Source organism: Bombina bombina, chromosome 11 (genome assembly GCF_027579735.1).
Source record: "Bombina bombina isolate aBomBom1 chromosome 11, aBomBom1.pri, whole genome shotgun sequence".
Classification (NCBI taxonomy): Eukaryota; Metazoa; Chordata; class Amphibia; order Anura; family Bombinatoridae; genus Bombina; species Bombina bombina.
In genome coordinates this window covers 191,149,309-191,163,728 of record NC_069509.1, presented here as the reverse complement: position 1 = coordinate 191,163,728, position 14,420 = coordinate 191,149,309, and the positions used below count along the sequence as shown (strand labels likewise).

Below are 14,420 nucleotides of genomic sequence, written 5' to 3'. Positions count from 1 at the left end.
GAAACCAGTAGGATGCATATATATGACATTGAACACCAGTTGGAGTATCTATAAGTCAATGAGCACCAGTAGGAAGTGTCTATAACCCAATGAGCCCCTGTTTGAACTATCTATATGACAATGGGCACCAGTAGGCAGTATCTATAAGCTAATGATCACCAGTAAGAAGTATCCATATGACAGCAACAGTATGAAGTATATATGAGACAATGAGCACCAGTATGAAGTATTTATAACCGATTGATCACCAGTATAAGGTATCTATAACCCAATGAACACCAGTAGGAAATATCTATATTAAAATGATCACCAATAAGCACCTGTAGGAAGTATTTATAAGCTAATTAGCACCAACAGGAAGTATCTATAAACCAATAAGCACTAGCAGGAAGTATCTATAAACCAATGAGAATCAGTAGAAAGTATCTATAAGTCACTGAGTACCAGTTGGAAGTATCTAAAACCCAAAGAACACAAGTAGGAACTATCTATTTGACAATGAGCACCAGTTGGAAGTATATATAACCCAATGATCACCAATAGGAATATTTATATCACAATAAGCACTAGTAGGAAGCATCTATAAGTCAATAAGCACCAGTAGGAAGTATCTATAACCTAATGAACATCTGCAGAAAGTATCTATAATCCAATGAACAACAATAGGAAGTACAGGCATACCCCACATTTACGTACACAATGGGACCAGAGCATGTATGTAAAACGAAAATGTACTTAAAGTGAAGCAATACTTTTTTTTCACTTCTCAATGCTTGTACTTCATTATAATAGTCATTTATAGGCATAACTGATATAAATAATACATTTATAACTAAAATAAACACAATACTATAAGGTTAGGCCAAAAGAAAATATTTATTGCAAAATAAACAAAAAAAATTCTAAGCTTAGGATCAGCTTAGGGCAACAGAACATACAGTATTTACTGTACTGTATTGAAAAATAAAGACATTTTCTAAGCTTAGGATCAGCTTAGGACAAGAGAACATAATTACTGTACTGTACAGTTTTGCAAAATAAACACAACATTTTCTAAGCTTAGGATCAGCTTAGGATAAGAGAACATATTTACTGTACTGTACAGTATTGCAAAATAAACACAACATTTTCTAAGCTTAGGATCAGCTTAGGACAAGAGAACATATTTACTGTACTGTATTGCAAAATACTGTAAACACAACATTTTCTAAGCTTAGGATCAGCTATGAGCATTTATTCTAGTAAGGATGAAGTCATACTGGTATCTTCTGTTTCACAAGTCAACTCTTCAAAGGCGAGACGCTTTCTTGCTGGCGAATTGGGTGTACTACAAGTAGCAATAAGAGAAGGAGCAGGACTGGGTGGTGATGCCAGAGCTGGAAATGGACTGCCAGTTGATGATCTGGTATCCAAATGACTGTCTGTCGATGATGATGATCTGCGTGCTGATGGACTTTTAGAAAAGTAAGTCTCTATGGAGGTTTGAAGTGTAGCTTTCTTCTTTTCTCTGTAGATTTCTTTGTAACAGGAATAAGCCCCTGAAATGTTACCATTGACTGTGAAGCTTCTTTCAAAGTCCCTATCATGCTTTTCAAAAAGAGCCATGGCGCTATCAAGATGACGGAAAGCTTGAAAGAGAATTTTTGAAGTTAAGCCTTCAGGCTGTTCAATGTTCTCAACCCCATTTTGCACATCTTCTTCTTCTTCTCTCTCCTCTTCAAGTTCTAGAAGATCTTCATTGCTGAGGGGCTCAGTATGGGATGCAAGCAGTTCAGCAACATCTTCTGGCTCTACTTCCAGCTCTAACTGCCTTGCCATCTCTACAATATTTTCAGTAACATTAGCTACAGAATCATCAACGCCTTCAGAATCATCAGCTAACTGTGGGCATAATTTTTTCCAGGCCCTTTTCATTGTGGTATCCTTTATGTCATTCCAAGCATCTCTTACAGTTTTAATGCAATCCAAGATGTTGTAGCTTTTCCAGAATTTCGATAGGACTTCTTGCCCTGCACCTTCTTCTTTGTCTATTGCTGCAATACACTTACTGAATGTTCTTTTTAAGTAGTTTAACTTGAAGGCAGCTATGACACATTGATCCATGGGCTGCAGTAATGAAGTGGTATTTGGTGGTAGGAATTCCACTCTAATGTTAGGGTTGAGCTCTTCTAGTGTTCGAGGGTGTCCAGGAGCATTATCAACAAGCAGCAAAATCTTGAAAGGGATATTATTGTCTTTGCAATAAGCTTTCACCTCTGGAACAAAGCAGGTGTCAAACCAATCCTCAAAAAGGGCTGCAGTTACCCATGCTTTTTTATTTGCCCTCCAATGCACTGGAAGTCTAGTTTTAACGTAGTTCTTCAAAGCTCTTGGATTTTGAAAACGGTAAATAAACAAAGGCTTTAGCTTTAAGGTACCAGAAGCATTGCCACCTAACAGAAGGGTTATTCTATCTTTAGCTGGCTTGTAGCCTGGCATTGATTTTTCCTGTCTTGCAATGAAGGTTCTTGCAGGCATCTTCTTCCAGAATAGACCAGTCTCATCCACATTAAAAATTTGATCCATGGAGTAGCCTCCATCTTCAATAATTTTTGCAAATTCACTTGGATAGCTTTCTGCAGCCTCAGTATCTGCAGCAGCTGCCTCTCCTTGTACTTTGATGTTATGTAGATTAGACCTCTTCTTAAACCTATCAAACCATCCACGGCTTGCAACAAATTCAGCATCCTTTGCTGCTTCACCTTTCTTAGCCTTCAGGTCATTGAATAAGCTTAAGGCTTTACTTTGTATAATTGCCTGGTTTACAGGAACATGGCGTGTTGTCTGATTTTCTATCCAAAGTATTAGGAGTCTCTCCATGTCTGCAACAATGCTATCCCTTTTTCGAATTGTTGTGGTGTTAACAGGTGTAGCACTTTTAACTTCTGCAACAATTTTTTCTCTGTTCTTCATGACTGTGTTAATTGTGGTCCTAGTGAAGCCTAGCTTTCGGCCTATTTCAGCTTGAATTACACCTTCATCATACAATCTAATAATTTTAAGCTTCATATCCAAGGTAATAGATTTACGGCATTTCTTTTTATCTGCCATTATCAGCTCTAGGTGCCAAGCGTGTTACAATCAGTACTGTACGTGTACTGTATACAGTATATGTTCCCCAAAGTTCTATGTACAAGTAGTGGTACAGTGCAGTATTATGGCAGGAATAAAATAGCAATTTGGGTGCAGGAATCTTCTATACACAGTGTGTGCCAAGCGTGTTACAATCAGTACTGTATACAGTATATGTTCCCCAAAGTTCTATGTACAGTAGTGGTTTCAGTGCAGTACAGTATTATGGCAGGAATAAAATAGCAATTTGGGTGCAGGAATCTTCTATACACGATTCACTTTTTAATTTCACTTGCCAAGTGCGCAGCTTCTACACAGTGAGTGGAAACCCCACCTCTTCCTGGTGCGCAGCAACATCTTCCTGGCGCGCGGCAACCTCTTCCTGAACCATAGAGACTAACTGTTTCATGTGCGCAGGGGCGGGTTTGTCCGTTCTCGCGAGTGTCCGTAAAGAGAGGGTCCGTAATAGCTATGTACGTACTCGCGAGTGTCCGTAAAGTGAAGGTCCGTAAAGCGGGGTATGCCTGTATACATAACCCAATGAGCACCAGTAGGAAGAATCTATAACAAAATAATCCCCAGTAGAAAGTAAGTATAAGCCAATCAACACCAGTAGAAAGTATCTATAAGTCAATGACCACCAGTAGGAAGTATCTATAAGTTTATGAGCACCAACAGGAAGAATATATAACCCAATGATCACCAGTAGAAAGCATCTATAAGCCAATGAACATCAGTAGTAGATATCTATAAGCCAATAAACAACAGTAGGAAGTATTTATGACCCAATAAACACAAGTAAGAAGTATCTATAACCCAATGAGCACCAGTAGGAAGTATGTATAACCCTATGAGCTCCTGTAGGAAGTATCTATAACCCAATGAGAATCAGAAGGAAGTATCTATAAGCCAATGAGCACCAGTAGGAAGTATCTATGAACCAATGAGCACCAGTAAGATGTATCTATAAATCAATGAGCATCAGTAGGAAATATTGGTAAACCAATGAGCACCAGTAGGAGGTATCTATAAACCAATGTGCATCAGTATGAAGTTTCTACAACCCAATGTGCACCAGTAGGAAATATCTATAAAGGCAGTGAGCATCAGTAGGAAGTATCTATAAGTCAATGAGCTCCAGTAGGAAGTTTCAATAACCCAATGAACATCAGTAGAAAGTGTCTATATTCCAATGAGCTCCAGTAGCAAGTGTCTATAACCCAATGAGCACCAGTAGGAAATATCTATAACCCAATGAGCTCCAATAGGAAGTATCTATATGACAATGAGCACCAGTAGGAAGTATCTATAACCCAATGAGCTCCAGTAGGCAGTACCTATATCTCAATGAACACCAGTAGGAAGTATATGTAACCCAATGAACACCAGTAGGAAGTGTCTATATTCCAATGAGCTCTAGTAGCAATTGTCTATAACCCAGTGAGCTCCAATAGGAAGTGTCTATATTACAATAAGCACCAGTAGGAAGTATCTATATTTCAATGAACACCAGTAGGAAGTATATATATCCCAATGAGCACCAGTAGGAGGTATCTATAGGCCAATGAGCATCAGTAGGAAGTATCTATAACCCAATGAACACAAGTAGGAAGTATCTATAACCCATTTAACACCAGTAGTAAGTATCTATAACCTAATGAGCACCAGTAAGAAGTATCAATAACCCAATGATCATCAGTAGGATGTATCTATAACTCAATAAGCTCCTGTAGGAAGCATCTATAGCCCAATGAACACCAGAAGGAATTATCTATAACCCAATGAGCACCAGTTGGAAGTATGTATAACCCAATGAGCTCCTGTATGAAGTATCAATAACTCAATGAGCACCAGTAGGATGCATATATATGACATTGAGCACAAGTAGGAAGTATCTATGAGTCAATGAGCACCAGTAGGACGTGTCTATAACCCAATGAGCCCAAATTTTATCTATCTATATGACAATGGGCACCAGTAGGAAGTATCTATAAGTCAATGATCAGCAGTAGGAAGTATCTATATGACAGTGAGCAACAGTATGAAGTATCTATGTGACAATGAGCACCAGTAGGAAGTATCTATGACCCAATGAGCACCAGTAGGAAGTATCTTTAAGTCAATGAACAGCAGTAGGAAGTATCTATATGACAGGGATCACCAGTAGGAAGTATCTATAAGGCAATGAGCACCAGTAGGAAGTATGTATAACCCATTGAGCTCCTATAGAAAGTATCTACAACCCAATGAGCACCAGTAGGAAGTATCTATAACCCAATGAGCACCAGTAGGAAGTGTCTATATCCCAATGAACATCAGTGTGAAGTATCTATAAACCAATGAGCATCAGTAGGAGGTATCTATATGACAATGAGCACCAGTAGGAAGTATCTATAACCAATGAGTACCAGAAGAAAGTATCTATATGACAATGAGCACCAGTATGAAGTATCTATAAACCAATGAGCATCAGAAGGAGGTATCTTTAACCCAATGAGCACCAGTAGGAAGTACCTATATCCCAATGAGCACTAGTAGGAAGTATCTATATGATAATGAGCACCAGCATGAAGTAGCTACATCCCAATGAGCACTAGTAGGGAGTATCTATATGACAGTATGAAGTATCTGTAAACCAATGAGCATCAGTGTAGGTATCTGTAAACCAATGAGCACCAGTAGGAAGTATTTATAAGTCAATGAGCACCAGTAGGAAGTATCTATAACCCAATGAGCACCAGTAGGAAGTACCTAAAAGCCAATGAGCACCAGTAGGAAATATCTATAAACCAATGAGCATCAGAAGGAATTATCTATATGACGATGAGCTCCAGTAGGAAGTTTATATACGACAATGAGCATCAGTAGGAGGTATCTGTAAACCAATGAGCATCAGTAGGAAATATATATATGACAATGAGAACCAGTAGGAAGTATATATATGACAATGAGCATCAATAGGGGGTATCTATAACCTAATGAGCATCAGTAGGCATATCTATAGGTGAATATTATGTAGTGTATGATGTGCTATACTCGTATCTGTTACTTTTTGTGTCCGCTGGGCTAACTGGTTGCCATTGTGTATAACTTATTAATTGCATAGTTGTCAATAAATGTACTTAACACATTTACTGTTATTGTGTCCCTACAACAGTAAGTATAAGGGGGTGCAATGTAATATCTAGTAAATGTCCTATAGAAAGCAACATTTAAAACAATAATAAAAATACAACCATAACAGTTTAAAAAACAAATTATGTAGTTGTTGAATTTCACAAAAAAACAAACAAGAAGGAGACACATTGCAAATTAAAAACTGCAGAGAACAGCTCCTCTGGGGCCCAACTGAATATACTCAGAAATTCTCAATACAAAAATTCAGCAAGATAAGGTGCTAAGTGAGCAGACTGGGACCTTAGAGTCTCTCCGGTGACCCTCTGATGGCCATTCTGTGTCCTGTGGGATCAAACACTTCTCTTATTATTACATACAAAGCTTAAAATCCAACTAAAACTTCCAATTTCATTAAATAAAATTGATGCATTTCTCAGCCTTAGATTGTTTGGCCGTTGCATAAGGCTTTGTGTTTACAATATGTGAGTAAAACCAAGTTGGGTATCAGTGAGGTTGTTCTCAGGTCATTCCTGTTGATAGGATGGAGAAATTAAATCTCACCAAGGGCTCAATTATCTGAATTTTACCAGATCAGATGCGGTTTTTCCTGCCAACCCTCGCAGGGGCTGCCCTGGTGGAATTATCATAAAAAAGGGGCAGTCCCTGTAAGTGGCAAGATGTCTCCAATTGAAAAGGAGCTCACTGGAAAGGGACACTTAGCTGATTTCTACTTATAGCATCTTACAATTGACTATACAGTTGGCCCTCGGTTCAATTTACACTGTTTCAGAATAACAACCTTATTTTCCAGTCATGTGACTGCAATTGAAAAGCATTGAGAAGCAGTGCATTTATTAAAATAGCCAGTATGTGGAGCTGTCCACTTGTGTTGCAGCAAAGCCAAGCAAGCTGAAATTAATCAGTTTAACCAGATCTGAGCTATCGAGCAGATTTCAAAAGAACAAGATCTTCCTGTCTATAAATCAGTCCAGATTGGAATGCATAGAAAGAACTGTTCGCAGAAAAATGCAAGTGAAGTCTGTGTTATGTAATTATTTTATTAGGTTTATAATGCTGTTTAGCAAATGTGTTTGTTAATTTAACTTAGTTTAATTATATATTCTGTGTTGTGTGATTATTTTATTAGGTTTATAATGCTGTTTAGCAAATGTTTTTGTTCATTTAACTTAGTTTAATTATATATTCTGTGTTGTGTGATTATTTTATTAGGTTTATAATGCTGTTTAGCATTTAAAGTCTTCATTTCATAGCTTTAAAAATAATGTATTAGATGTTACTTATGACAATTTTGAGAGGGTCCTGGAACCTATCTCCTTCACTTCCCATTGACTTACATTATAAACTGGGTTTCAATTTACAACGGTTTCAATTTACAACCATTCCTTCTGGAACCTAACCCCGGCGTAAACTGAGGGCTACCTGTATTTTCGAGTGCAAGTGTTTTTCTGTTAGAGTTAGAAGTATTTTGAGAAAAGCTTGCTACCTTTTAGTTTGCAAGGAAAAAAATTTGAGATCCGTAGTACGAAAATCTTTACATGATTACGCTCCGATTAAAGAGGAAATTTCCTATATGTCCACGGAGCACCCACGTTCAGCCCACTTTACGATAAAGCAATTGCGCTTTGTATTTTGTATATATAAATATAAATTTCTATGTGTACTTAAAGTGAGAGTAAATTTAGAGCATCCACATTAATACCAAGCGTTACGGTTTATGAGATAACTGCAGTCACTAACTTTTAAAAAAAAAATGATTATTTGTAACCGAAATCGCATACCTGCTTCTGTTTTTCCCTCTACCCACCCGATCATTTCTGTATTTCTCTACATTAAACGTAAGACTGGTCCCACCCGCTCTTACGTGTACATTCATGCTCGTTCTCGTGCATCTACGTATATTGCACATGCGCATAAAACCTTGCAGCTGGGATACATATTGTAAGATCTATACTTTGCACTGCTGGGACATCAATTGCTTAAAAAAGATAATGCGCATGTGTTTCACACAGACGAGCATACAATGCGGGCGCAAAATTCAGGAGACACGCATGCGTATTTAAACTGGTGGGCGTAAATGTTGTCTGTTGGGACACCAGTAGAGGACCAATAGAAACAGTCTACAGGGTATTCGTCATACGAAAACAATACACATTTTAATAGACAGGCAGAGTTACGGCGATAGGAGCGATCGTTGTAAAAGGTATTTGCAAATGATGAAATAAACTCAGACTTATTTTAATTTTACTTGTGAAATCTGCATAGCGGTGCGTCAAAGTGAACTTTTCCTTTAAATCACGATTTACACTGTGCTTAGTTAATACGATGTATTCCTGTTTAATTTACATAAAAATGTAACATATTTGATAAAATACGATTGAATATGAGGGGATAATGTTTTCACTATTTTTGATGCAGCTTAAGAATAATTTTTTTTCTTTGTATTTTTGTATGAAGGGTTCAATCATTGTATCCTTTTGTAAGATTTGTAAAATATGAATTTTATTGTGCACTTCATGTATTCATCTCCTCCCCATACGCAAATGCAGTGTACGCCCTCTTAGAGACACAGCCTGGCTTTAAATCATTCCACCAGGGAAATAGAAATACTGGCGGTCATTATTTAGTAATCTCGCCAGCCCAGAGACTTTTAGATCATCGCCCTCGTCCCTTTAATTTGCGTTTAGTGGTCCTTATTCATAAATGGTCATTTACTTCTTCTTTTTTGAAAATGAAACATGCAAAGTATAAAGTGACAAGGGATTTACTGGACATAAGGAATTGTAGGAAATGGGAATTGTGGCTAAAACTCTTTCGGCTAGATTACGAGTTTTGTCGGTAAGGCTGTGCGGTGCTAAAGAGCAGTTTTCCCTCACCGCTCACCTACAGACAGCGCTGGTATTTTACGTTTTTTTTTTTAAACCCGGCGTTAGCCGCAGAAAAGTGAGCAAAGAGCAAAATTTTGTTCCACATCTCACCTCAATACCAGCGCTGCTTACGGTAGTGGTGAGCTGGCTAAACGTACTCGTGCATGATTTCCCCATAGGAATCAATGGGGCAGAGCCGGCTGGAAAAAAAGAAAACCTAACACCTGCAAAAAAGCAGCGTAAAGCTCCTAACGCAGCCCCATTGATTCCTATGGGGAAAGAAAATGTACACCCTAACATGAAGCCCAAGTCTAAACACCCCTAATCTTACACTTATTAACCCCTAATCTGCCACCCCTGACATCGCCGACACCTGCATAATATTATTAACCCCTAATCCGGACACCGCTGCCACCTACATTATACGTATGAACCCCTAATCTGATGCCCCCAACATCGCCACAACCTACATAATATTTATTAACCCCTAATCTGCCGCCCCCAATGTCACCGCAACCTAACTACACTTATTAACCCCTAATCTGCCACCCACAACGTCGCCGCCACTATAATAAATTTATTAACCCCTAAACCTAAGTCTAACCCTAACCCCCCTAACTTAAATTTAATTTAAATAAATCTAAATAAAATTACTACAATTAACTACATTTTTCCTATTTAAAACTAAATACTTACCTATAAAACCTAAGCTAGATACAATATAACTAATGCTTTACATTGTAGCTAGCTTAGGTTTTTTTTTATTTTACAGACAACTTTGTATTTATTTTAACTAGGTACAATATTTATTAAATAGTTATTAACTATTTAATAGCTACCTAGCTAAAATAAATACAAAAGTACCTGCAAAATAAAACCTAACCTAAGTTACAATTACACCTAACTCTACACTAGAATTAAATTAATTCCCTACATTAAATTAAATTAATTACAATAAAATAAAATAAACTAAAGTACAAAAACAAACAAACACTAAATTACAGAAAAAAATAAAATAATTACAAGTTTTTTAAACTAATTATACCTAATCTAATCCCCCTAATAAAATAAAAAAGCCCCCCAAAATAATAAAAATCCCTACCCTATACTAAATTACAAATAAGAGGACCACTTCTGCCCGGTTGGGTGAAGACGTCTCAAGGTAGGGTGATCTTCAAGGGGTTAGTGTTAGGTTTTATTAAGGGGGGATTGGGTGGGTTTTAGAGTAGGGTTGGGTGTGTGGCTGGTGGGTTTTAATGTTGGGGGTATTGTCATTTTTTTTACAGGTAAAAGATCTGATTACTTTGGGGCAATGCCCCACAAAAAGCCCTTTTAAGGGCTATTTGTAATTTAGTATAGGGAAGGGATTTTTATTATTTTGGGGGGCTTTTTATTTTATTAGGGGGATTAGATAAGTGTAATTAGTTTATTTTTTTCTGTAATTTAGTGTTTTTTTTGTACTTTAGTTTATTTTATTTAATTGTAATTATTTTAATTTAATGTAGTGAATTAATTTCATTCTAGTGTAGTGTTAGGTGTAATTGTAACTTAGGTTAGGTTTTATTTTACAGGTACTTTTGTATTTATTTTTTCTAGGTAGTTATTAAATAGTTAATAACTATTTAATAACTATTGTACCTAGTTAAATAAATACAAAGTTGTCTGTAAAATAAAAATAAACCCTAAGCTAGCTACAATGTAATTATTAGTTATATTGTAGCTAGGTTAGGGTTTATTTTATAGGTAAGTATTTAGTTTTAAATAGGAATAATTTAGTTAATTGTAGTTATTTTATTTAGATTTATTTAAATTATATTTAAGTTAGGGGGGGTGGTGGTTAGGGTTAGACTTAGGTTTAGGGGTTAATACATTTAATATAGTGGCAACAACGTTGTGGGCGGCAGATTATGGGTTAATAAATGTAGGTAGGTGGTGATGATGTTAGGGAAGGCAGATTAGGGGTTAATAATATTTAACTAGTGTTTGCGATGCAGGAGTACGGCGGTTTAGGGGTTAATACATTTATTATAGTGGCGGCGATCTCCGGTTCGGCAGATTAGGGGTTAAAAATTTTAATTTAGTGTTTGCGATGTGGGGGGGGGGGGCTCGGTTTAGGAGTTAATAGGTAGTTTATGGGTGCTAGTGTCCTTTTTAGCACTTTGTTACTGCGTAAGCCCATAAAACTCTTTTAACTACTGACTTTTAAATGCGGCACCAGTCTTGACAGGATTTGGATTTGCGGTATTTTAGAGTTGCGGGAAAAAAAGGGAGCGGTACACCTGTACCTGCAAGACTCGTAATACCAGCGTTAGGAAAAAAGCAGCGTTGGGACCTCTCAACGCTGCTTTTAAAGTCTAAAGCAAAACTCGTAATCTAGGTGTTTGTTTTGCTTTAACAAATTCTACAATTTTAATTTTAAAATATTGAATTAGTTATTTTTCATAGTGAGCTGAGGTTGCTTCACATTCTCTAGATAGTAGCATTTAGTGTGTACAATCTAAAATGATTGCTACATATTAGAGATAACTGATTCATTGTTTTAATATAGAAAAACAATGAGATGATACCATTATCTGTTCTAACAGGCAAACTGGGTATTATCAGGTAGATGAACCTAATTGCAGTTGCCTCCTTGACCACTTGATGGCAGTGCGGTATAATGAATTGCTAGTATAATTAGCCATAGGGCGATAAACATGGACTAACAGTTTAATGGTTAGGCTGTAGATTTCTTTGTTCTCTGTCTCTTCCTTACCTTAAAAGACTTCAGTTTTCCCACCAGAGAGAAAATATTAGAATGTGTAGAGGGTCAGACAAATTACACTGTAGACCTTAACCCTTTGTGTTGCAGCACTTACGGCAGTTAAGAGGTTACTAAAAGATAAAAGTAATACAATGTGTTAACTAAAGCAAGGGAAGGATAAATTAAGCAGAACTTGCAAAATATATTGAAGTTAATATTTTCCTCTGTGATAATGAGAAATTCTAGCCACTCTCTCATTTTCTTGCATTTTATAACAACTGATGCGCACACTTGTAATTACTTGTAAAGCACAGTAGCCTGGTTCAGATGCATCAGCTACATTTAATGGCAAATTGCAGTAGAAACAGTTATTACCTAGTTAATGAGACTGATTGTTTTATCGGGTCTGTCCTATTACTGTACACAAACTCTTGTATTCAGCAGTATGTGACAGACAAGCGAGGCGAGATATATTACCCACAGTCTGAGAAATAGCAGAGAATATTTATTTTTGAAACAATTGCTGCCATTGGGCTAGACTACGAGTGGAGCGCTAACAGTTGCACGCAAGCGATATTGGGTTTATCGTGGGTCTTTGCGCACGTCTGAAGCAGTGTAAGTATTGCAAGTTGAAAGTAAATGCATTCCCTCAAGCGCAACTGAATTTAACGCACGTCGGGTTAGTGAGATTTCAGAGCTCTGTTTAACTGTTAAAGTGAAGGTAATCTTTGATGAATCAAAGCCCATTTTTTAAAAATACTATTAAAAACAGGGGCAATTTCATTCATCAAAGTTTAGAAGGCAGCCATTTTGATTAAAAACTTATCTTTGTTTTTTTCACAGCCACACAGCCAGAGATCCTCTATTCACACGTCAGCAATGACTAATCCAGCTTCCTCCAATCGCGGCATGGCCTCAGGCAATGACTACCCTGGGGGGAAAGCCGTGATTGGAGGAAGCTGGATTAGTCATTGCTGACGTGTGAAGAGAGGGATCTCCGGGTGGGGGAAGCTGCTCTGGCTGTGCAAAGAAGAGAGGCAAGTTTTTAATCGAAACGGCTGCTTTGTAAACTTTGATGAATGAAAGTGCCCCTGTTTTCAACAGTATTTTTAAAAAACGGCTTTCATTCATTAGGTTACCTTCACTTTAACTGTGGAAAAAAAGTTTAATCCAAAAACATCAAAATGACATTAAAGTGAAGGTAAAGTTGCACCATATGAAAAGCAGGATTTGAAAGATCAATAAAAATAAACATAAGTTTAATTCATATTTTTTTTTCATTTTGAATAATAAACGATATAATGACATTGCAAACCTTAAATACTAGAGTTCAGCGTAATGCCCGGCTCTGTGTCACATATTTTGTTATGGTGACGTAAACGCCGGCATCCAATTGAAATCCTGGCCATTAGGTGCCCACGATTGTAGACAAACCGCCCCCTCTATCTACAGCGCATGCCCAACACAATGCGAACATCTTAGTTAATAGGGAGTGAGCCTGGCTGCTTACGTAGAAAGCGGATGGGGCCGCTTTCTACATGGGATAGAGCACTTACCAGGAAGTCAAATCGAGGGTGGAGCGACGGTGCTGTCAATAGCAAATGTAATATATAAAAAATATAATTTTACAATTATTTTTTTTTTTATTAAAAGTTAGCGTTTTCATATATTAGCGCATAGGCTACATATATGAATGATCCGAGAGCCGCAACTTTACCTTCACTTTAAATAGAACAGTTACACTAATGTGTATGGGAGGATACTTTAATGCAATCGCAATATTGTAACTTTTTGTATGCGTCGAGTTTGTGCGCAACAACATTTTTTTACTTTCAAATTGTAATCTGCGCGTTATCCAACAAGTGCAAAAAAAACAGGTCTAGCACATTTAGTGCACAAGCGTAAGTGATAATTAGCACTCCACTCAAAATCTAGCTGTTAGTACGCAAGCGTAAGCGATAATTAGCGCTCCGCTCTAACCCTTTGATGTGTACAACAAATACAAAAATAGGAGCAGAACCTGGTTGTATCAGGGAGATAAAGTGATGTTGCAAATCTATCGTTATCTGTTGTTCTTAAACATCCTTAGATAGAGGTTTGCGTCATATTGATTAGTTAGGGGCAACATTTGTTATTTGGATATTTCTTTGTCAAACAAATTCCAACTAAAGGCCAAGTGTACAGCATTTGGGTATTTCCAGCACCAGATTCATTAGATCTGTGCAAATCCAAATCTGTGTGCTGCACTGTAATGCCCATGGCCATATTTGTAATTTGTTTCACAAACGAATATCCGAATAACGAATTTTGCACATATCTAACAGTGTTCCCTCTAAGGCCAGTTTTGTGAGTGGTTCAGCAGTGAATCGGTTAATTAGGAGAGTGCACCCTGCAATTAGCAAACACTGCACAATGCAGACTGTAAGGTATGGTTCTGTTATGAACCGTTTCATTGCAGGTCGCTCACAACTGGCCTTAGAGGGAACACTGATACCTAATATTTATTTATATACCAGCAATTAAACAATGAGTTGCTTTATAAGCATTTAAATGGCCATTTTGTA

The 14,420-nt window shown here is 37.2% G+C and overlaps 1 protein-coding gene across 1 annotated transcript; it reads right to left on the bottom strand.

The window, feature by feature from the left end:
• Positions 1-1,063: 1,063 nt before the first annotated feature.
• Positions 1,064-3,265, bottom strand: LOC128642430 (tigger transposable element-derived protein 1-like). Its single transcript, XM_053695195.1, has one exon. The coding sequence runs from the start codon at positions 3,088-3,090 to the stop codon at positions 1,234-1,236; it is 1,857 nt and encodes a 618-aa protein (XP_053551170.1). The 5' UTR covers positions 3,091-3,265; the 3' UTR covers positions 1,064-1,233.
• Between the last annotated feature and the right edge of the window lie 11,155 nt (positions 3,266-14,420).